Source organism: Alligator sinensis, unplaced genomic scaffold, assembly GCF_000455745.1.
Source record: "Alligator sinensis unplaced genomic scaffold, ASM45574v1 scaffold308_2, whole genome shotgun sequence".
NCBI classification, from domain to species: domain Eukaryota; kingdom Metazoa; phylum Chordata; order Crocodylia; family Alligatoridae; genus Alligator; species Alligator sinensis.
Window position 1 is genome coordinate 90,206 of NW_005842082.1, and position 23,031 is coordinate 113,236.

At 41.4% G+C, this 23,031-nt stretch overlaps 1 protein-coding gene across 1 annotated transcript in view; it reads right to left on the reverse strand.

The window, feature by feature from the left end:
* LOC102377975 (transient receptor potential cation channel subfamily M member 3-like) overlaps positions 1-22,538 on the reverse strand; it is a 36,709-nt gene extending 14,171 nt beyond the window's left edge. Inside the window, exons 1-4 of the mRNA XM_025204452.1 lie at positions 22,527-22,538; positions 22,029-22,157; positions 19,954-20,205; positions 11,177-11,387 (exon numbers count right to left, since the gene is read on the reverse strand). Coding sequence (XP_025060237.1) covers positions 11,177-11,387; positions 19,954-20,205; positions 22,029-22,157; positions 22,527-22,538 — 604 coding nt within the window. The remainder of the gene's footprint in view (positions 1-11,176; positions 11,388-19,953; positions 20,206-22,028; positions 22,158-22,526) is intronic.
* Positions 22,539-23,031: the final 493 nt, after the last annotated feature.

A 23,031-nucleotide genomic window follows, 5' to 3' on the forward strand; every position in this document is an offset into this window, starting at 1 on the left:
ATGTTGATTTGCTCACATGCAAATCAAATTACCAGAAAAAAAACCTTGAATTCATAACTTGGTCTTATAAAGACTCCAGGACAATAATGAAATAAACAATTAAAAAAATCTCAGTTGATCTCATGCATTAACACCTGTTAATATAATGAAGAGTAATAGCACAGAGAAAATTGTCCTTCTTTTTAATATTGAAAGATGCTTCTCAAAAGTCTATTTTGTACTACAGATCAGGGAAATCAAAAGTTTAGTTCCTACTCTGGCTATGTTTATTCCATTTTTTAAAAAGAGAGAGAAAGGATAAAAAGAGGATTTTAACTAGAAATTCATCTTTAAGTGATAGCTAGACAAAGAGGATTTTTCCAACCTCTGTTAGAACAGATAGCCTCTCACAGAAGATTTAGAGTTCTATTAATGCAACCTCATCAATTTGTGCCACACAATACAAAGGACAAATTAGAATTAGCATGAAGACAAGTCTCCATACCCTTTTATTTCAAAGGAACTTACTTATACGACTGTTTGGTTTTTCCTGTCCAGGTTGCCAAATTCTTTCTGTCTAGGTCTGCTATTTTCAAGTGGGAAACTTTTAAAGTGATAACTGAATATGAATATTCCGTGGTAGTCGATGCACAGCTAAACTATTTTAAATATGTATGTCCATCAACCTTCAAATCTGCTACTTCATGGCAGAAAAAAAAACAATTTGAAAAAGATGTGCAAAATATGAAGCAGTATTATGTTGCATCTTCCAATTCATAATATTGACTTTGTTTATAACTATGAAATTATTTTTGAAGATTTTTTTATTGTTGGTTATGTAAACCAGTTGTTTAAAAAGAAAACTAGAAAAAAACAGAAGTTCCACCATGTGCAGGTACCAGAGTCATGCCATACATAGTGTGTATTAGGGCTCTGCGAAGCTTCAGTCACTGATTCGATTTGGAGGAGATTTGGCCCAATTTGGTAGCCAAATCTCCAAATCTGAATTAAATCAGGAGACCCATTAATCTCTCTGAATTGAATCAGAAGCTTCCAATTTGATTTGGAGAGATTCGATGATTTGGCCATAGACACAGCTTTATATGTTTTTTTTTACATACCTCGAGGTGCCAGGCATGGCTCATGAAAGATGAGATAGTGGGGCAGAGGGAGTGTCCCATCGGAGTGCAGGCTTGGCGGCAGACCTGGAAGTGGACCAGAAGTACTTCCAGTCCACTTCTGGGTCTACCACAGAGTGCACAGGGAACCCCCCGCCCCAGCTCGGTGACTGGTGCCTCCTGGGTCTGGGGCGGGGGACACCCAGGGTCCCCCCGTAGTTGCTCGCTGAGCCAGGAGGGCATGGGGAGATCTGCAAAAGTACTTCCGATCCAATTCCGGGTCCTCCGCCAAGTGGCTTCCATGGGATGCTCCATCCGCCCCAACATCTTAGTATTCACAAGTGGTGCCTGGTACCTCGAAGTACATAGAAAAAACATAAAAAGCTGTGTCTATGGATGAATCGCTGATTCTCAGAATCAGAATCGAATCTTCAGATTCAGATTCAGCTGAATTGAATCAGGAGAGTGATCTGAATCAGTGAATTGAATCACTGTACCCCGAATTGGGCTGAATCTGAATTGAATACTGCCTGCTTCGCACACCCCTAGTGCATATAAATGTTTGCTGTACCTGATCTGTGATCACATGTAGATTGGGAGTGGTGTGTACAATCATTTGATAGTGCCAAGAATGCAGCTCCAGGGCTGGACTGAGCAGCTAGGTTTTCCCAACTCTAAAGCTGTGTTCTGAATGTGTGCAGACATCTGTTGGATCAGGCTAACCTGTTCCCAACCTAAGTTAATTTGCCTATTCAAATGAACTAACTTAAATCAGGCCTGTCATTTTTGTCACAATTTAAACCAGGGGTGGGCAAAATGCGGCCCACCAGGCCATTCTATCCAGCCCATGGGGCCCCTAAAAATTTAGAAAATTAATATATATCTGTCCCTGGCTGCCTGTCATGTGGCCCTTGATGGCTTGCTGAAACTCAGTAAGTGGCCCTCCACCTGAAATAATTGCCCACCCCTGATTTAAACCCTCCTGAATGTTTGCATAGTTGGGCATTTAGATCGACCTAACTCTAGTTAGGTCAATGTAAGTGTAACATGTGTGTGTACTCATAGGCTAGGGACAGACATTCAAAAAGCCTGGGCCTGAATTGATTCGATCTTTGCAGGTTAATCTAACCTGCAGAGAATGAATCAGTTTCCAAGTGGATAGATGTTCCCTTTCTATTCAGGAAATGCAAGCACATGCTTGCAGTGGCTCAAACCAGAAGCCCGGGGGTGCTAGAGCAGCCCTCCCTTCCACAGGGAAGCTGAGCTGAGGAGGAGCGAAGTGGCCAGGCTCTGGTAGGCCAGCCCCAGTGGCTCCCTGACAGCTGGGGACAGTCCCAGCACACAGGGCAGCCTGGCCCCAGAGGAGAATTCTTCCCCCTTCTCCCTCTCCCAACTGGTGCAGGGCTGGGAGGAGTCCCTGTTCAGTGCTGGGGGGTGGGTCTTCTCCCTCCCCCTCCCTGCCCCCCCCACACTGCCGTGGGGTGGGGAGGGGGGCTCTGTAAGGCTGCCTGGCCTTAGAGGGGGACTCTTCCCCCTGCTTCTCCCCTGCTTCTGTGTAATGTCTGTCCCTAGCCATAAACTATAGCTTTTAGGTCACCAGCATAGATCTCTGCCATTTTTAAAGCAGTGTTAGCATCTGCATGACCCAGCCTCTAAAGGAGAAAATAGCACATAATTTGCCAGAGGGTTGTAAAAGGATTTGCTTGAGATCATCATGAGGCTGAAAATCAGGCTTGCTGGATTTTATTATTTTGCTTGGTGGTGGAGTGTGTTCTAATGGTTGAAGACTGCATAGATGACATGTAGGGTTAGCACGGGTAGGGGAGCATGGAGAGCACTAGTGCCTTCCCTGAAATTGGCTCTGTTGGTGGTACTTCTGCTGCTGCTGTGCTGCCAGTTTCACTTGGCGACTGGCCGCTGGGGGATGCCCCCCTCCCTTCTCCCATCGCTGGTTGGCTACTGGGGGACCCCCCAGTCATTCCCTGCTGGTGCCCCCCCAGACTTGGGCAAGACCAGTCGCCCATGGAAGACAGGCTAGTGAAATACAGAAGTCTTACTTGCTCATTGTGTAGGGTACAGCAGCTCAGATGGAGGTATTATACTTCAGGACCTTAATTCTAGTCCTAGTTCTGTCTGGCATGAGCTTCTCCAGCTGTCAGTTAATTTATTTATGAAATGAGCAAAATGAAACTTTTCTCCATCCTAAGTGAGCAAAGGGGCTTAAGGCTGTGCTCACTAGTAATGCCTGTGAGAGGCATTAAATTATATAAACAACACTCATGGCCTCCCAGCTACTAATCGTGCTTCACCTGAAATCTGTAATGTATCATGACATCTGGAACACATGATAAGTCTGTAAACATAGTCTTTCTAAATGGGAGGCAAAATGATCCATGCATTTGGATCTGTGGTCTGAAATGTCCTATTTATGTGGCAGAGGGGTGTGCAGCAATGCAATGGGATGTGAAGGTATGCAAGCTTTCACTAGGACAGATATACGGCACAGGTTAAATGATTCTGCTGCTTCCACTCTTTTGCACCATAAAAAGTGCAGAGAAATGTAACTGTGACTTCGTGCACTGCACTGCGCCACTCTTTAAAAACAATTACGCATAACATTAATAACACAAATGGAACTGTTTTTGGATACTTATTAATGTTGGCATGAGAAAATTTTACAGGGTTTTATATGGCCATTTCAAAATAGATTATGATAAATGCATTAATTTTTGTATAATTTCAGAGCAGCATTAAATCACTATGACAACTTATTTCAACAAAAAATTGTACCATTGGTATGAAACTGTGCACTTACATTTGTTTGCCTGTAGGCCTGATTCAGAGGTACATGTAAACAGACGTATTAATGAAGCATATATGTGTGTACTGATGCACGTATAGTTGGCTAGTTGGATACCAAGTTAACTATTAATGAAAGCATGACAATGAACACAAGAGCCACATCTGAGAGCCACATTTTAAAAAATCTGTCTTGTCAGGACCCAGCTCTAAGTTACACATATACAACTTTACTGAAGTTTAGGACGATAGATCCTGACATCTGCAGAAACAAGTTCTTTTTTCATCCTTTGTTTCCTCTTTTACAATCCCTTCCCTACGCTTCCTTTTCTCTCCCTCTCCAGGCTCATTTTAGAAGCTTCCTGTTTGATTCCTTCCTCTTACTTACCCAGCCTTTCCTCTTTTCAGGTCAGCTAATCACATGAGAATAAACAGCTGTAATCCACATCTCTTAGTGTTTCAGACCTGAAGCACCTGCAGAATTTTGGCCTATGGCTAACTTCCCACCCAGAACATGCTTCTCTAGTATAATTACAACAGCCATGACATGGGCATTGCTCATTTTTAATATGCATGAAATGAGGCTTGTGAAAGGGCAGTTGCAAATCACTTTGCCAACAGGGTGCGACACCCCTTCCTTTCTTCCTTCCTCCAAAAATGAAGGTGGGGGAAAAAAAGAGAGGCAAGAATTTCCTTTAGTACCCAAATTACCTGCTGAATAAAAGCTTCTATTTAAAAGATAGATAAGAATGTTACAATGCAAGGTGTGCTACTTTTTATTAAAAGGAGCTGTTTAATGTGCATTAATGGCCATGTGTCTCAACATGAAAACAAAAAGATGACTATCAAGTAAGAAACAAAAAAGATTAAGTCTGAAGCTCTGAAATTTATGAAAAGAGAGTCTCTCGAATAGCTAAGTCCTTTATCAATGTTAATAATAAACATTACACTTCTACGGAACCTTCTATCAAGGATCTGAAAGCAACTTACATTTAATTAAACAATCTTGTGATGTAGGCACTTATCTCTATTTCACAAACAGAAAAATGGACCTATGGAAAGGATCAGTGATTTGCCAAAGGCTGCACAGGAATTCAGTGACAGAGAAAGGAAGATATTGTGAAAGGCCTTGATCCTGCATGCCTGTTCTAGATCCTAGAAAAGTGGTGACCAACCTTTTTGGCAGGTGTGCCACAAGTTCAGCCCTGCCACCTCCTCCCCAAGTGTCACTCTGATCCCCATTCCCCAGAAGCATACCCAACATAGTTTGCATCCTGGGGTGCTGGAATGGAGGAGGGTGGTTAAGCCTCCAGCTGAGTAGAGCAGGGTAGAGGCAGGTCACTGATCCAAGACAGGTGTCACAGCAAAGAGCCAGGTTGACCCCTCCTTGGCTCTGCCACCACCACAGCTTTATATAGTGAGCGAGGAGCCAAAGCCCTGAATTTGGTAGTGGCTGCAGGGCCAGAAAAGGGTTAATCTGGTTCTTGGTGGTGACACTTGGGACCTGCTCTCATAACAGCATCCTGCCTCTACTCTGCTTCATGCAGCTGGAGGCTTGAGGCCCCCTTGCCTCTATTCCATTGGAAGCACTGACTGAAGTGCTAGGGCAGGGGTAGGCAATCCCCAGAATGGGTACCAGAGTGTGGCACTCGAAGGCATTTTGCTTGGCACATGTGCCTCTGGGTGGATGGCAGGAAGGGGCCAGGGCTACATGGCAACAGCAAGGATTGGGCCCCTTGTGGCTCCCCCGTCAGCCACCCCTGGCACACCGACATCTTACAAGTTGAAGTTGTAGGTGTTTTCAGCACTCTGCCCAAAATTGTTGCTGACCTCTGTGCTAGGGTCTCACATGCCACACACAGCAACTGCCCCTGGCATGTATGCCACAGGTTGGCTCCACCACCCTAGAAAATACTATTAGGGAAATGGGATATGGCATTCAGCTTAGCAATTGAAAATGAATAATACTGTGATCCTTGTAATTCATTTTTTACCCTGGGTCATGCTAAAACTTTCTTTCAAGTGCTCCTTCTGTCCTGCATGTTTGGTGCCTTTAGTCTCAGTTTATAATGAGTCTACTGATTCAACACGTGCTCCCTCTAATTTTTGTTGCCTCTCTTCTCCCTGCCTTAAAAATAACAACAAAACAAAACACCTAAGGGTAATTTTAAGGTCAAAGGAGTGCTCGGAGGCTGAAAATCACTCCTGTGCACATGGCCACAGTGAGACTGAAATGGAGCATAGCCTTGTGTGAATTTTATCCCGTGCATCTGTCTAGCATACCAAAATAAATCTGTTGGCGGTGCAGAGCTAGTATGTAGTAACTAGAGAAGATCAAGGATGTCTTTTAGTCAGTCATGTGCAAAATTGCCAGGTTAGTCCTCATGTTCTGTGTTGATGGTGGCGCTTAAGTAAAAGTCCAAAAGAAGGAGAAGAGGGGTGTCTATAGGAATGCAATATGACAGGATGCAAATTAGGATAAAATCTACAGGACTTATTTATAGTAGCCCCTTTGCCCCTGCCTCACAGCATAAGGTGACATTAAGGCAGATGGAAATGTAATTTATGCTCACTTTAAAGCCCTCTCAGGCTGTCAGAAAGTTGTGAAGTAGGTTTGGGCACATGAGAACTGGGTCCATGGCATGTAATAAAGCAATGTATCCTTCCTATAGAATTCTATTTACAAGACACAATTTTCTCTTCAACTCAATTGGAAAAAAGTATTTTGTTTTGAACAAATTCAGTATGTAAGACACTGAGCTAAAATACAATAGTTGCTATTCAAAACCCCCCTCAATATCTATCAACAGCATTCAAGGTTATTCAATATTCTAAATTCAGGAAAAATGCTAAATGGGGATAAATTTTGGTTTTTTAATGGTGGCTGTTGTCCATCAAAATGTCATATACAGTTATTATCTCTCCACATTTAATATTACCTACCAAACTCCTATTTATTCACAGGTGCACTGTGGACAACATTGCACTCATAATATCCCCCCGCCTCATATTCTGGAGGTAAGAGGAAAACTGATTCTCTGTGGCAAATGAATCTTTTGTGTTTCTGTTGGGATTGCCAACAATGGTGTCAAATAGTGCAAATTGCAAGGGGCAATTTTATAATGGGGATACATGTCCACCAGGAAGGACATTAGAATAAAAGTTAGCCATCTTTTTGGTTGCTTAGCCATTGGTTATCTCTATCAGTTGATCCTCACTGGATTAGAAATGACAGGTTAAAAGTGAAGAGCATCCATAGCGCATCATCAGTTCCCTGACTTAAGTATCATTTTTTTTAACCAACAAACAATATTGTGAAGATTGTGCTTGTCTGAGAGAAACTGCTTTTGAATTTGAATTTTTGGGCCAACTTCATCTTGTTTCTAACTTGTTTTAAAATTGAAATCTGTTCTGAATACAGTCCTAAAAGCTTTCCTCTATTCATTATTATGTATGACTGACTGATAAACAGCAATCAATACACGTATAGTAGTTATATACTCATAAACAGACACACACACATATGTGTGTATGCTTGTATGTGTGTGTGTTTCATAGGCAATAGAACCTATAGTAACATATTATTATAATAATTATATGATAGTAATGATAATATATTACTACTATTTACTCCCAGAAGTGAGGAGTTCTGACCTCATGTTTTGAATTACAAGTGAGATTAAATGACCATGCTGCATTGTTGAGCATCTATGCATGTTTCAATTAAGAGAATTTTTTCCACATGAAATGAACACAAGCACTTATTGTGAAAAACACATACATATATAGATATAGGCAGAGCATGCATTTGATTAGAACAATACACACAGTTGGTGTTTTAAGAGCACAGTATTTTGTGATAAAATTAAAAATAACATATCCAATGGATGGACAGGCTGCCCCCCCGATGAAGTGGATCCGGATAGTGGATCTGTCAGTGTTACGGCATGCTTCACAAATCAACAGAAAGTGATCAAAAGAAAAAGAAGTCAAAATATTTTTGAGTACCATAAATATTTGTACATTTCTCAAGTAGACAACAGGACCCTTTAGAACGCAGTGCCACAATGGAGCAGGCCAGCACCCAGCACCCTATCTGCATCCAGAATATGGGGTCAAAATAAACACGTGAAAAAAACCCCAGAACAATCTTTTCTATTTTAAATATTAAATTGAAAAGTCCCAAGCTGTGAAGTATGGTTATATCTCAGAGGTTAACTCAACAGTGTTTAGAACAGGCATATAATCACATTTGAGAAAGTACAAATACTTTATAGTACTCAAAATAGAATACAGTGGCTGATTTAGCTTAGAACAGTGTGGGGAAAAATATGGCAGTTAATTTCCAAACAGCAGAAAAATAAGTGTCCAAAAAGTTAACACAACATGTGTCAATTGCATGAGTTAGTTGATTCCACTGGATAACATTTTCTAGACAATTTATTTTCACACGCATATAACTTGTACTGAAAATCTCTAAGAGAGAGTGGCAAATTCTAAAATCCTCCATAGTCTCTCTTTCTCTTTCTCTCTCTCAGAAAGAAGGAATTAGGAGTAGCTCTTACGGGGCGCTTGTATACATGATGGGGGTTTAGTCCCCTAAATTGAAACAGTGAGTTTTTAATTGTGATGATTAAAAACCCACTGTTTCAATTTAAGGGCTTCTGTCACTGTTAGGTGAGGGACCTGGTCCTTTTTTTTTTTTTTTTTTTTTTTTGCAGAGCCTGCCTGTGTCTCCCACAGCCAGGAGGCAGGCTGCTTGCAGACTGAGCAGCCCCTGAGCTGCAGAGGGGCCCCTGGTCCTCCCCTCTGTGGTGACAGTGCCCCCTGGGCCAGCTGGGGGGGTTGCTAGCAAGCCAGGGTTGCCCCAGCTTGGAGACACTACCCCACCAGATCCAACGCTTCCCTGAGCCCACCCAAGGAGCAGCGCCCTGCGGGCTTCCAGCAGGTGGGCTTGTGGAAGAATTGGATCTGGTGGTCTGCTGCCTCCAAGCTGAGGAGCACTCGGTGGCCCCAGGGGACACTGCCACTGTGGAGGGAAGGACAGGGGCCCTCTGCAGCTCAGGGCCTATCTGGCCCACCAGCAGCTTGTGCAGGCAGGCTCCACCAGCAAACAAAAAAAGGGGCAAGAGGCCCAATCCTCCTTTTTATTTTTTTTGCAAAACCTGTCTGCCTCTCCTGCAGCTGTGGGGTGAGCTTCTGGTGGGCCCTGAGCTGTGCGGACCCCTGGTCCTTCCCTCCATGGTGGCAGCGCCCCTCAGGGATGCCCAGGTGGGTGGGTAGTGGGCGGGTGGTGCCCCAACTCAGAGGCAGCACCCATCCCAATCCAGCTGTTCCCCGAGCTCAAGCTGTTGAAAGGCTGCAATGTTACAAATAGCTACGTTGCAAACTAAACTACATGCAGATGTGGTTTAGTTTGCTATGTAACAAACTCATTTAAATTGTAATAAAACCCTGCACATGTACAGCGTGATGCAATTAAACCTCAAAAACGGGCATTTTTTGTCACGTGCACAAGTGCCCAAGGATTCTCTGCAGACCTCCTCTGCCTCAACCTCTAGGTTCCTCTTCCTGCAAGAGAGGGATAATGCAACTCCATTTATACCTGGCTGAAGTGAACATGACACGTGTCTCTCTAGGACTCAGCACTAATTACGTTGGTACCTTTAGGCATTGGATACTTGTGTGATTCACCAGGTAAGCCCTGTGGCCTCATTCAAGGAAATAGAACCTGCCACACTGTTTTAGAGGTAAAAGTTACTTTCTTTCTTGGGTTTCCGGGTTCTAAACTACAATCAGCACGTCATTAAAAAAAAAAGAAAATCTTTTTATCCAGCCAGATTGCCACATTTGTTGCACTATGCTAGTTTCTTAGTACAACATCAATAAATGGCCACTTGTAGAGGGACAGACAGAATTCCATTTGTGAAAGCAAGCCACAGCTTACAGGGGAAAATATCACCCCTCCCAATTATTATACCCTTACAGTGCTCTTGGAACGTAATGGATTTCTGGAAAAAAATAAATGAAAGATGGAACCAAGTGGAAAGCTAAATGTATGGAGAAATTCTCTGGTTTCAGGCTTTTAATTTGCTTGCACACATGCCATGCTGCCTTTGTGGACGAAATGGAGAGGTGATTGGCAAAGGAGATTCCATTTTCATCAGGTGGTACAGAAGGGTGTGCTCATCAGGAGGAAGACAGAATGCAAATATGTGTGCTCTCTGTGTGACCTTTCAAGTAGCATATACTGTATATCTGAGCACTCTTGGTGGTGGTGGGGAATTAATTGAGTTACCAAGATGTTGATTATTTCTGTAGCTAAACAATTAGGAAGAGTCAAAACACCTTTTTGTTCTAACTCTTCCAGTGCTGAAGGAACACGCACTTTATCATGAAAAACACTTCTCTCTTATGGCTGTATCCAGTATAAGAACTGATGTATGAATGTAGATTGAACGTATTCTATCTGTTGTTGGAAGAGATATTAATTTGTAAATGCTGCCAAGAACTATGCATGTTTAAGCAGAAATGAAGGGGCCGAGTATTTCTGCATGTCAATGTTTGTTAAAGATATGATATATCTGATTTTTAGTTTGTTCCATTCCTCACACTGCTTCATTTCACATGCTCACTTCTCTTCTGTGGCAAGCTACACCAGGTGGCACCAGGAGGTTTAATTTAAATAGAAAACTGGCATTTTCTGGATATATATATATCTATATTTGTGGTCTGCAAAGTGTTATATCACATAATTTAACATGAGGGGTGACAATGGTAGTGAACAAGGTCACAGAGGAAGGGGAATAGAATGGATCAAACCCTTGGCTAGGGTAAAGCAGTGCAATTCCATTCAGTCCAGCACAGTGACATTGATTTACATCAGCCAAAGACCTGGCCCAGAATTTTCACAGTGGATATTCAATATCAAGCTGAGTAAAATGTGTTAGCTCCAAAATCAAATCAATGGATGAAAATAAGGAGTGGATTATTATTCCTTAGCTATACCGATGAAGTTATCATGGATACCTAGGATTTTCCCCCTAACATCAAAGAAGAATCACTTAAATGATATGAGATAAATTTATCATTAGAGATTTATTATGAAGTCATTAGAAAGTGCCACTGACACCTTCTAAAATTGACACCCCAGTATTAATAGCCACTGCTAATAGCATTTTTATGAGCATCTTCTGTGATGAACGAGTCCTCTACCCCGAGCCATTTATTGAAAACATACAAACAATCTTGTAAGACATCACCTGATCAAAGTTTGGTACCTGACTTTGGAGTATGAGAATCATAAACTTGCTTACGGTCTATCTGGTCTGCAAACACTTCCCCATAGATCATCCAATAAGGCATGTAAAATATGTTCTTTGCCAGCTTCCATGAAGGCTCTTCATTGGGGAAGAGAATTGCCTGTCTTGCAACACCGAAGCTCATCAGAACCACCAACATAATGATGACAAAATACATCATGTCTATCATCTGAATAGTACAGGATGGAAAAGGAGAGAGAGAGAGAGGAGGGGGGGAAGTATTAGAGAAAGGTATTTGGCTACAATTAAACTATGGTATGATTGAAAAAGGGTTTGTAAAGTTCAAGAGTGTGGTTTTCAAAAATTATTTCTGAGACTACTACCTCAGTTTTACATAGAGGCAAGAATTCTTGTGGGCCTTTCTAAAATCTGCACAGAAATTTATCAGTGTAGACACTAAGGGTGTTTTTACACATGCTCCAGGGGTGGGGGGCACTTTAATTATAGTGGTTCTGAGAGCCGCTTTAATTAAAGCGCCCATAGCATGTTGTGTATCAGTGTCCCTGCGCTTCACAATAGCGGCAGGGGCACTTTAGCTAAAGTTTGTTCTACAAGCTTTAAAATGCCCCACTGCTATTTTGAAGTGTGGGGACACTGATACATGAGATGAGGAGGCTGGCTGGAGCACGCTATTTAGCACACTCCAGCAGACTTGGTTAATCGAGTCTGTTCTGATGCACTGTAATTACAGCATATACCCTGAGGAAGGGTATTGTGATACCCCAAATCTTGCCTGTGTCTATCCCAGATATGTGGTTCTTCCAATATAAGATATAACCCACAAGAATTCTTCCCTCTTGTATATCTCTTGGACCATCATGGCAACAATATCACCTCAACAATACCACTTTTACACATACAAGCTGTTTAAAGGTGAGGATTGGGGACTTTGGGTTCTTTGTTCTTGCCTGAGTTGATTTGCATCTGGACTTTCAATGCTCAGGACCCGTAGGTTTGGTAAGATAAGATGCCTTTTGACTGCCCAAGTTGTCAGGGATGATTAGAGCTTCACTGATGCCTATGGCTCAGTCTTGGCAAAATGAAGCACAAGTTTTTGTGGCAAATGGTGCATTGGCTAAGGTCATAGCAGGAATAATGTGTGGCAGAACAGCCTCTTGCAACATTATGGACAGGCACATTGGTCACTGGTAAGGTGACAAAGTTGGTATATTGACAGAAATAGAGATTAGTATATTTACTAAGTGTCTAGCAGAGGATGGAGTGCTCAGAGGAAGGGAAAATTTTCAAAAGGTGATATACAAGTAATCCAGGGGGCTCAGCTCTGTATCTCCACTGTCTGGCATCTCATTAGAGTATGAAAATCACTACTTATTGGCTGCAGAATATATTCAGAGAAGTGCTTAGAAAAAGTTGAGTATTCTCAGTGTCCCAAATGGATACAGTAGGCACAAGAAGTACTGGTTAGCTGTAGGTGTGAGAACCCCAAGGGAAAGCATTAGAGGATGGGAAACTCCTGGGAGTGCCTGTAGCATCTCTCGTAAGTGCTATATAAACTAAAAAATAACTAAGGTAACAACATATCTGAACATAAAAAACTGGGGAGCAACTGTAGAGCTCTCTTTAAAGTCCTGTAGTCTTTATGACTGCGTCTACATGAGATGCTGACTGTGCACTAGCCTGTGACTACTGTGCAGTAACATTGCATGGCTGGAAGCATGATATGATGCTATTGCGCAGTAGTCATGATCTACTATGCAGTCAGTGTCACAAAAAAGCCATTCCTTGGTGCAAATGTGCAGTAACTCCAGTATACATACCAAAGTATGTAGTGTATGTATTAGTATGTATGTATGTATTAGTACTCCAGTATAAACAAGTACTAAATAGTTGTGCAGTAGCAACTGCACAGTCAGCATCTCATGTAGACATGGCCTACATGTGCTTATCATGAGTATGCAAATTGCACCAAATGAACAAAAAGCAACCCAAATCTTTGCCCAAAACTTGACCTAACTACTTTTGAGGCTTAAAAAAGGTTTGGGTAACATGTGGGAGGAAGGGGAAGATTTTCAAGACACTTCTGTGCTTTGTGGTTCTAGCTGCAATTGGGAATTGCTTTGGAAATTATACAGAAGTGTGCACTTACAGTTTTAAATTAGCATTACAGCACATCCCTTGTAAACTGGCTCCCTGGTTTTCTGCAGCCACCTGCAGGTGGACAAGCTCAGTTCAAGGGCTGATAGATACAGAGGAGTATGACACAGGTTAGTGGAGGCTGAGGAGGAGCACAGCACTACAGTGACATATATGGAAGTGCTGGAATTGCTGCCAAATACCTCAAATAAATAGAGAAAAGGGGTCAAAATGTGTCCAGAAAGCTCACCTTACTGCAACGGGGGAGAAAGAGAGAGAGGAGAGAGCGAAGACAGAGCAAGAAACTCATACAGAAAGGATAAACGCATTTCTGTATGTACTGAGATGCAGGCCAGAGTGAAGGGAAGGGACAGGTGGGACATGGGTCTGTCTGGAGAAACTATGAGGAGCTTGAAAGGAAAGAATTGAGGAATGTCTCACTTTCTGATGGGGTTGGGCCATTAGGAACACATTACTCCAGTGTGCGCTGGCTCCCAATACTTTTCTGGGCACAATTCAGGGTGTTGGTTTTGACTTATAAGGCCCTAAAGGGTCTAGGTTCCACCTCAATTCCTATGGTCAGCTGAGAGCCACCTCCTGCAAGTATTATAGGTGCACAAAGTTCACTTCACAGAACAAGTGGGAGGTCATTCTTGGTAGTAGTTCCTCTGCTTTGAAACTTCCTTCCCATCATAGTTTATCAGAGCCCAAGCCCGGACATCTTCCAAAACCTTTTTATTTGGGCAGGTGTTTAGCAAGCAAGGTAAGTTGGGGTATTGCTTGGGATGTTTTTATTATAAAAGTAAATATCTCATTAAATACTTTATCTGATTTTATCAGTTATACATTTCCCAGTAAGCCTCCCTAAGCTTTTTTTGGGTGAAGGACTGTGTGCAAATCTAATAAATACATGCATAAGTAAAACCAAAAGGATGAAAAAAATGAAAAAAAAATTGAGATGGAATGACAGGAAAAGGAGGAACATGGGAACTAAAGAGAGATGAAGTATAAAGAATATATATTTAAACAGTAAAGGACAGTTTGTGATTAGCATATTTCACTGTATTTATTGGTATGTGCAAATCTAAGGGAATGCTATTGGGGAAGAAGAGAGAGAGAGTTTGAGACCCACATTCTGGGTGGTGATGGAGGAGGGTTTTGTTCTGCATAAAAATATCGATAAAAGAACCACTTGGAGCTAAAACATGTTTGGCAGCAATACTTGCAAAACACCTAAATAGTTTAGAGAAAGAGCTCAATCAGTTTATGAATGGGACTGTATGTGACATGGATTACCTGTGATGGCAGAAAATTGGACTGGATGACCACAGATAGCCCTTCTATTCCTGTGCTCCTTGAAGTGTTAATCTCTTGAGAAAGGCCATTTTCCAGCCCATAGTGGAAACCATAGTGGTTCAGATAATGATGAAAGATGAGGCCCAGCAGTTTTTCACACCTCAGTCTTTACTGATATCCAGAGAAAAAAGGTGGAGGGAGGCACATTGCCAGTTTTTTCTCTCTGAGTTCAGGCAGGTGGACATACATTTCAGGCAAGTAACCAAAACATTTGATGGTTATCTGAAGCTATCACAGAAAATCTCTTAACCTTCTCCTGGATACTTACCAGCATTCATGGTGCTAGTACCCTTCCTAATAGAAACAAGAATTCTTTTTTTGTGTGGTCATTTTATACATAAGGAGCACAGTAGGTATCTTCAGTCCTTTTCATGGGCCTAGTCTAAAGCTTGTTGAATCTGATGAGTCTTTCCATTGACTTTAGCATGTTTGCCTGTTGTGTTCCAGCTCCTGGAACTGGTAAAATGCAACTCAGTCCTGTATGAGTACACTTAATAGAGCTCTGAATGTATAAAATCAGCCCCACTGCAATTCTTAACTTGTTGACAAAGAAATACAGTTTGGAGGCTGGTGTGTGTATGCAAAGGTAGCTAACTCATTTCTTACTCTCTTGACAGCACGTCAGAGCCATTTCATTCTACCCACAAATGGAAAGGGTGTAATTATATTATCGTCTAAAAATCAAAGAGGTAGATTTTGATTAACATATTCAATCACTGAAATAAGTAGAAAATGGAAAATTCAGGTATTTCTCAGGCACTTGATTTTCATCTCTTTACTTTTGTTTTATACCATCACTTTTAACTCACATGTGCCCCTCCCTTTCTTGATTAAACTTAAATTGAAAAATCGCATATACTATTTAATGTTTATTTAATATTTTAATAATCAGCAATGCGTATTATTTTTTATCTATGCTGTAGTAGCACCCAAAGAATTGGTTCTGTACAGACACAGATAAAGAGGCAGTCTTTAATTTACTCATGTACATTGAAATCAATGCAATAGGTGGAGGAATGAAGCCACAGAGAGGTGTCTGATGCTTGGAGTTTCTACAACTTTGCTTATAATTTAAATTCCAGTGTAAATATAAACAACGTGCAGATCCAGATTCTACACATTTTTGAGACTCTGTCCTTACAATATATTTAATCCACTAAATTTTCCATCATGATGGCCAGTGCATCCCACATGCGTGCAATGAAAGATGTTAGGTATAACCCAAGGAACTAAAATGAACCATAGATTGAACAAAAATGTAGCCAGTGAATCAAACAGCCTAGAGCAAGCAGGCACAAATCCCATGGAAGTGTATGCATGATATGAATAGGGCTGACAGGTTTTATATTGGCCAGAAAACGTGTGATTTACAAATTTGTGCCACTCACACCAGTTGGGCAGTCAGTGAGTGGGTAAAATGAATATGCTGGAAATGGCTGAGTGCATAAAAACAAGGGTTTTTTGGGGGGCTGCTATAGACCACCAAACCAGGAGGATCCGGTGAATGAGGGTTTCTTCAAAGAGCTAGTGCAAGTTTCCTAATCACAGGCCCTGGGTCTCATGGGGGCCTTCAATCACTATGCTGGGACAGCTGGTGGGAGAGCAATACAGCAGTGCACAGGCAATCCAGGTTTTTGGAGAGTGTTGGGGACAACCTCCTGGCGTAAGTGCTGGAGAGGCCAACTAGGGGCCATGCTCTTCTTGACCTGCTGCTCATAAACAGGGAAGAATTGTTAGGGAAGGTAGTAATGAATGGCAACTTGGGCAGAAGCGACCACAGGATGATTTGAGTTCAGGATCCTGAGGAAAGGAAGGAAGGAGAGCAACAAAGTAAGGACCTTGGACTTCAGAAAACCAGACTTGGCTTGGCAGGGTACTCTTCACTAAGTTAAAACACAAAAATGAAGCTTATAAGAAGTGGAAACTTGCACAAACAACTAGAGAGGAGTATAAGAGTATTGCTTGGGCATGCAGGGATGAAGTCAGGAAGGCCAAAGTGCAATTGGAGCTGAAGCTAGCAAGGGATGTGGAGGGTAACAAGAAGGGTTTCTACAAGTTTGTCAGCAAAAAGTGGAGGATCAGGGAAAGTGTGGATCCTTTACTAAATGCAGGGAGGCAAGCTAGTGACAGAGGATGCAGAAAAGGCTGAAGTACTCAATGCCTTTTTCACCTCAATCTTCACAGGCAAGGTCAGCTACCAGACTACTGAATGTGGGAGCACAGTTTGGGGAGGAGGTGAGCATCCAACACTGGAGAAAGAACAGATTAGGGACTAGCTGGAAAAGCTGCATGTGTAAGAGTCCATGGAGCTGGACAGGAGGCACCTGAGCGTGCTTAGGGAGCTGGCTAATGTGATTACAGATTCGCTGGCCACCATTTTTGAAAACTCCTGGTGACTGGGAGAGGTCCCAGATGATTGGAAAAGGGCAAACATAGTGCCCATTCTTTAAGAAAGGGAAAAAGGAGGATTCTGGGAACTACAGACCAGTCAGCCTCATCTCAGTCCCTGGAAAAATCATGAAGCAGATCCTCAAGGAATCCATTTCTAAGTACTTGGAGGAGAACAAGGTGATTAGGAACAGTCAGCATGGATTCACCAAGGGCAAATCATGCCCAACCAACCTGATTGCCTTCTATGATGAGATGATTGGCTCTGTGGATGCAGGAAGACCAGTGGTTGTGATATACCTTGACTTTAGCAAGGCTTTTGATACAGTCTCCCACAACATTCTTGCAAGCAAATTAAGGAAGTATGGTTTGGATGAATGGACTGTAAGGTGGATAGAAAACTGGTTAGATCATCAGGCTCAAAGGGTAGCAGACAATGGCTCAATGTCTATTTGGCAGCCAGTATCAAGTGGAGTGCCCCAGAGGTTGGTCCTGGGGCCGGTTTTGAACAAGGAGCAATGCTCTCAAGTTTCAGCAAGGGAAGTTTGGGTTAGATATTCGGAAAACTTTCTCCCTGGGAGGGCAGTAAAACACTGGAACACGTTCCCTAGAGAGGTTGTGGAATCTCCATCCTTGGAGATTTTTAAGACCCAGCTAGACAAAATCTTGGCTGGGATGACCTAGTTGGGGATGACTCTGGTTGAGCAGGGGTTGGACTAGATAACCTCCTAAGGTGCCTTCCAACCCTCATTTCTTTGATCCTATGATTCTAAGGATGAAGTAGGAAAACTAAATAGCAAGAGGGTGTAAGATAAAACAGCCCCTCTACTTTGTGTCCATAACAGCTCCTGTGCTTTGAGAGCTAAATTTAACTCAACTAAAAGCGGGGGGGAGGACTGACCATATTAATGCCATTGCCAAATATCCCAACCTGTGGGGAGCCCCGCAGGCCAGATATGATGCTCCACAGGCTACATTTGGCCTGCAGGCCAGAGGTTGAGCACCCCTGCTATAGATTAACAAGGTGGTGTAGAGTAATACTCATCGTGCACATGCAGGGATGTCAAAGAGATGCTAATTATATCAGTTTTTCTACTTTTACCCATTTCTAGGCCCTCCTGCACCCAAAGTACAATATACACTATCATTTCTGTCACTGCTGAATTGGGCCTAGTGGCAGTTAAGTCAATCAATCATTATGTGGACTGTCAGAGCCTGAGCCATTAGGGGCCTGTCAATCTGTCTATTCTTAAACTAGTTTTCAGGCTGCTGTTGTTGACAATATGAGCATAATTGAGTGCCTGTTTTGGCTTTAATGGTAAAACAGAGGAATGCATAGCTATTTGGCATTTTTCTTTAGCTTTATGAAACAAACAGCATCAGACATAATGATCATTTGTATCAGATCCTTTTGTCCTTCTTCTCATCTTTGAATCCTGTTTTCTCATTCTAGCAATCTACAGCTGCATGAACAGAACTACTGAGTGCTTTGTAGGTAACTGCAGTTCTGGGAGGTCCTGCTATGTAATCGTGGTTTCCTTGGCTTCCCTTGTGGAAGTCATAGATTCTCAAAATCCTTTTTTTCAGGAAATGCTAGTTTTCAAACAGCCTCTGTTGTGGTCTGGTCTCTCTCTCTCTCTCTCTCTCTCTCTTAAAAACATTCTTTCTCTTTGATTTTACACTATCAGCCTGGGGACTTACTCCCATGCACCAAACAGAGAGTGACCTTATTGCATTTGTAACACTGGCAGGAAGAGAGCCAATAATGGGACTTGTATTCAGTCTTTGTGTATCATAGATCATGGGGTGTTTCTGGTATTCTCGTCTTGAAGTACTGGGGGGAAGGGCATGTGTTGAATATGAGAGAAGAGATATGCTCAGTCTTCATGTAACTTGACTGAGCTGAGTCTGATTCAGTATATAACATGGAAAATTAGGCTTACAAAAGAGTACTTCTGAATTATAATATACTATTTGGTTTACTATTAATAAAAACATGAATATGTGTTTTTTCCAAAGTTAATATTTACTTTGCCCATATTCATGGTGCATAGGGCCAAGATGTACTCAACACTGATTTTTTAAAGTGTGGTTTAATGATCTGAAATACATGAACCAATTCTTAAAAATAAAAGCCAGGGACCTGCGCACAAAACATGATAAGGACGTAAACTGATGAACCCAAAGAGCTAGTCACTTAAGTACCCATACAGTGTACATGGGCAGTTTTACATGCAGTAGTGTACTAAACTATAGCTGGCTTTGGCCACTTGGACCTGAGTTTTTGCATTTTGAAAATGTGCTCCTACATACCTAAAACCTAAATTAAGGCCACATTTCTGAGATTTAACAAAATGCAAAAGCTCAGTTATGGTTCTCACACCATTTGTAACTTAATCCTCTTGATATTGTGTATCAGATGTGTACAGATGCTGTGGTCACATGGGTGGATTTTCAGATATCACAGGAAGGGATCCTTTTGGAGGTTCCTGGGGGATGCAGGTTGCCCCTGTGATAGAACCATGCTCTGCAGCAGCAACAGAGACCTCCTCGCAAACCCATGCAACATGGGTGAGAATTATGATCTTCTATGCATGGGTAACCTGAGGTACGCAAGAAATTTTCTGTTGAAAGGGAGTCTTTGAGCATGACATGAAAAATATAAAAGCCTGGTTTAATAACCGGTAGAAGCTCAGAGGAGAGAAAGATCCTCTTTCCTATACTGGAGGACAACCTTGGGCATTCTGGTTTGTTTGTCTGCAGTTATAATGGAAAGCACTGATTTTTGGGGTTACATGAAAATATTGTTCTGTCAAATATATACAAAAAGAATGTATTGAGTTGAACTGAAACAGAGTCAAACAAAAGCATGGAAAGACCAATGAGACTTCTCTTACCATTTTCCCAATCATCATCACATATGGTCCCAAATACTTGTTCACTCCGAAGATGTCTAACAAACGTATGTACCAGTAAATGATGTTCACGCAGTATATGACTCTCCCGTCACTCCGGAATGGTTGATCCTGCAGGCGAAGCACCATCCCCACAGAGAACAGGAGAATGGCTATGAGATCCGTGACATTCCAGTACTCCTGGAGCCACACCTTTACCTTCTGTAACAGCTTCCCAGGCTCTGACATCAATATCTAAAAGATATGGAAGAGGTAAAGAACCAAGATTTGAACCATCTTCACTTCAAGTGCTAGAGAAAGCCCCAGGCAATCATTGGTATATCACACAGTCCCAAAGCGAGCTGATAGAACCCGATGATGTTTATGGATATCTTACAAGTTTCTGGTGCCTCTTTAGAAATTGGATGGTCTAGGGAATCATGTTCCATCTCTAATCTATGTGCAGGTCAAAAGTTTTTCCTTTATAAAACAAAACTAAATATATATCGCTCAAATCCATGAGAAGGGACTGGAATTTCAGTATCCCTTTCCAGTTCTCAAATTGATTGATCCTAATTTGAAGCAGAATTAGGTAGCTGGAAATGTACTGCAGCAGAAAATTCATATTTATGGAAACTACAAAAAAGTGCTCAAAAACTGCATAAAAGTACCATGGAATTTATGATGAATAATAAGGACCTTAATTTGCATTTCATCCAAAAGATTGATGCTTTTACTTGAACAAACCTTTGACAATAGTGTTCCACAGCTGGGAAAATAATGCATGAAAATCATTCGTTCTGTGAATTTAGCCACTTCTCTGCAAAATCATCTGTGAGCAGGTTACTGTTTTCCTGAATTTATTTGTCATTTGAAGCTATTCACCAAACCGTTTCCATGAATAATTCCTTGCCATTAGCTTGTTTGCAAGCAGCTTGCTTTGAGTATTCTATATTTAGAATTTGAGCATGTTTGAGCAGACTCGTATGGTATATTTTTGCTCCTTGAAAAGAACAAGTGCAATTCTTAGAGTTAGGTTTTCAGTATGGATTTCAGATTACTTTTCTATGAATAATCTCCAATATTCACTGAGAACTCTAGCTTCACAAGCATTCTTGCTGGAATATTTGTGGAAAGAACAGCTGAAGTGAATGATTAGAAAAAAAATGAAACAAATATTCACAAAAAATATTTAACTGAATTCCAATATAGCTGTTTACCAGTGCTGTGGAGCCCTCTTGTGGTTGCTTACTGACGTCTTTTTCTTTAATGAAATATGTTCATCACAATCCACTCAACCAATGTCCTACCCCATCACGCTGTAATTCTATTTATTTTATTTATAACTATAATCTACTGTAAATATTTTTGAAGGCAGTATTCAGTTTTAAGCAACTGTTTTAAAATACCTTTTTCAGTAGTCCTCAAAGGCATTTAAAAATACAATTACTGGTGAAAAATACAAATACAACACCAAATTCAGCCCAGGGGTATAAATGTGCCCCATTCATGGTAGTCAATGGAAGCTGCATCTACTAATGTTAGAGCAGAATGTGGCCTTTGGTATCACTGTGCAATAAATACACATTAGGCCAAGTGAAAAGGACACAGCAGTAGCTACGGGGAGAGAGGGAGGAGGGGTAGAGGATGATAAAATTCTGCTCAGCCTATATCTTATAGCATTTTAATGCAATCATAAATATGTTTCTCTTTGTCTCTGCATCCTTTAGAATCTTTTGGGAAATGCATGCCATTAGTTGAGACAATTATTGAATAAATATATGTCAATAAATAAAGGGAAGTCACCCCCAAGCTGTTTCATAAATTAGGGATGTTATTTAGGTGAGGGGTTTTTGTTAATATCTCATCCTTAAATCTCTTCCCCTGCCTCAGAAACCCAAGTTTCCCTCAGAAACCTACTAAAAATGCCAATGCCTCCTCTGCTTTTCTGGAAAAAAACATTACGTTTGTGGTAATCCCACCCCAACAGTATGCTCAGAGAAAAACAATGAATATCTAAAAATGTGAAAAACATGTGAGCTTATTTTCTGGTTTTGGATCTCTCAGGCTGATTTTACCTCTCTCATTTTCTCTATTCCCAGTGTGAAAATATAAGAGATCACTATCCATTCCTGTGTAGAAGGCCAGCGATCCATCTTCACTAACACAATGTAGTTGAACAGCATCAGATACCCGATATATGCCAGCTGTAAGACAAAGAAAACTGCCCTTGGCATCAATAGCCATACAATAATAATAAATAATAATAGGGAACTCAGTACCACCAAGATGGCTTTGTAACCTTAATTTCAAATTGTGAATATCATATTTCTGTAAACAGAGAGGAGTATATCATCATCAATTGTAGGCTGTGGGAACTACAAATGAAATCTGCATACCAAGTAGGAGCTATAAAATAAATGTTAGTGTTTCCTTTCCTCAGGTACAACAACTTCCCAATGTAGCCACTCTCATCATTGTTAACCTCCAGTTGAACCTCCAGTAGCCATGGTGGGATCAGTCCTAGTTCTAATCCCTCCCTCTTGCCATTATTAACCCTACACTTCCTGACTTACCTGTGCAACCATTTCTACCCTATTTCATTTCCTTTCTATACACTGCTATTACATACTTACCAACTCCTGTCCCTCTATTTTAGAGGAACACCTGACCTGCTACACCCCTTAATACAAAGCCTTCCTTACTTGGATCCTTTTATATCCAAGGTGCTACTACCTTGCCTTTATCTCTCTTAACTGAAAGTAATACTTCATTTGATCTGGTTCTTTTCTATGCTATTACCATCTCTCTGACCCAGTGCTTTGGCTTTACTATCTATTTAATCTTTTTATTACCCACCTATCCATTTTTAAAATGGCTTTGGTTCTCCTTTCAATATTTCCATCATCTGCCTTAATCTGTTCAGTCAACTAGGAGAAGTCATAGAGAGAATGTCAATGGAGCAACGACATGTGGTTCTGGCCAGATTTTGCAGCCCTCTCTTCCCTTTTCTGTGTTTGTGAGCATTTCCCTTTTCAAGCAGCAGCTCTATGACAAAGTAGCTTTTCAAGGCAAGCTCCT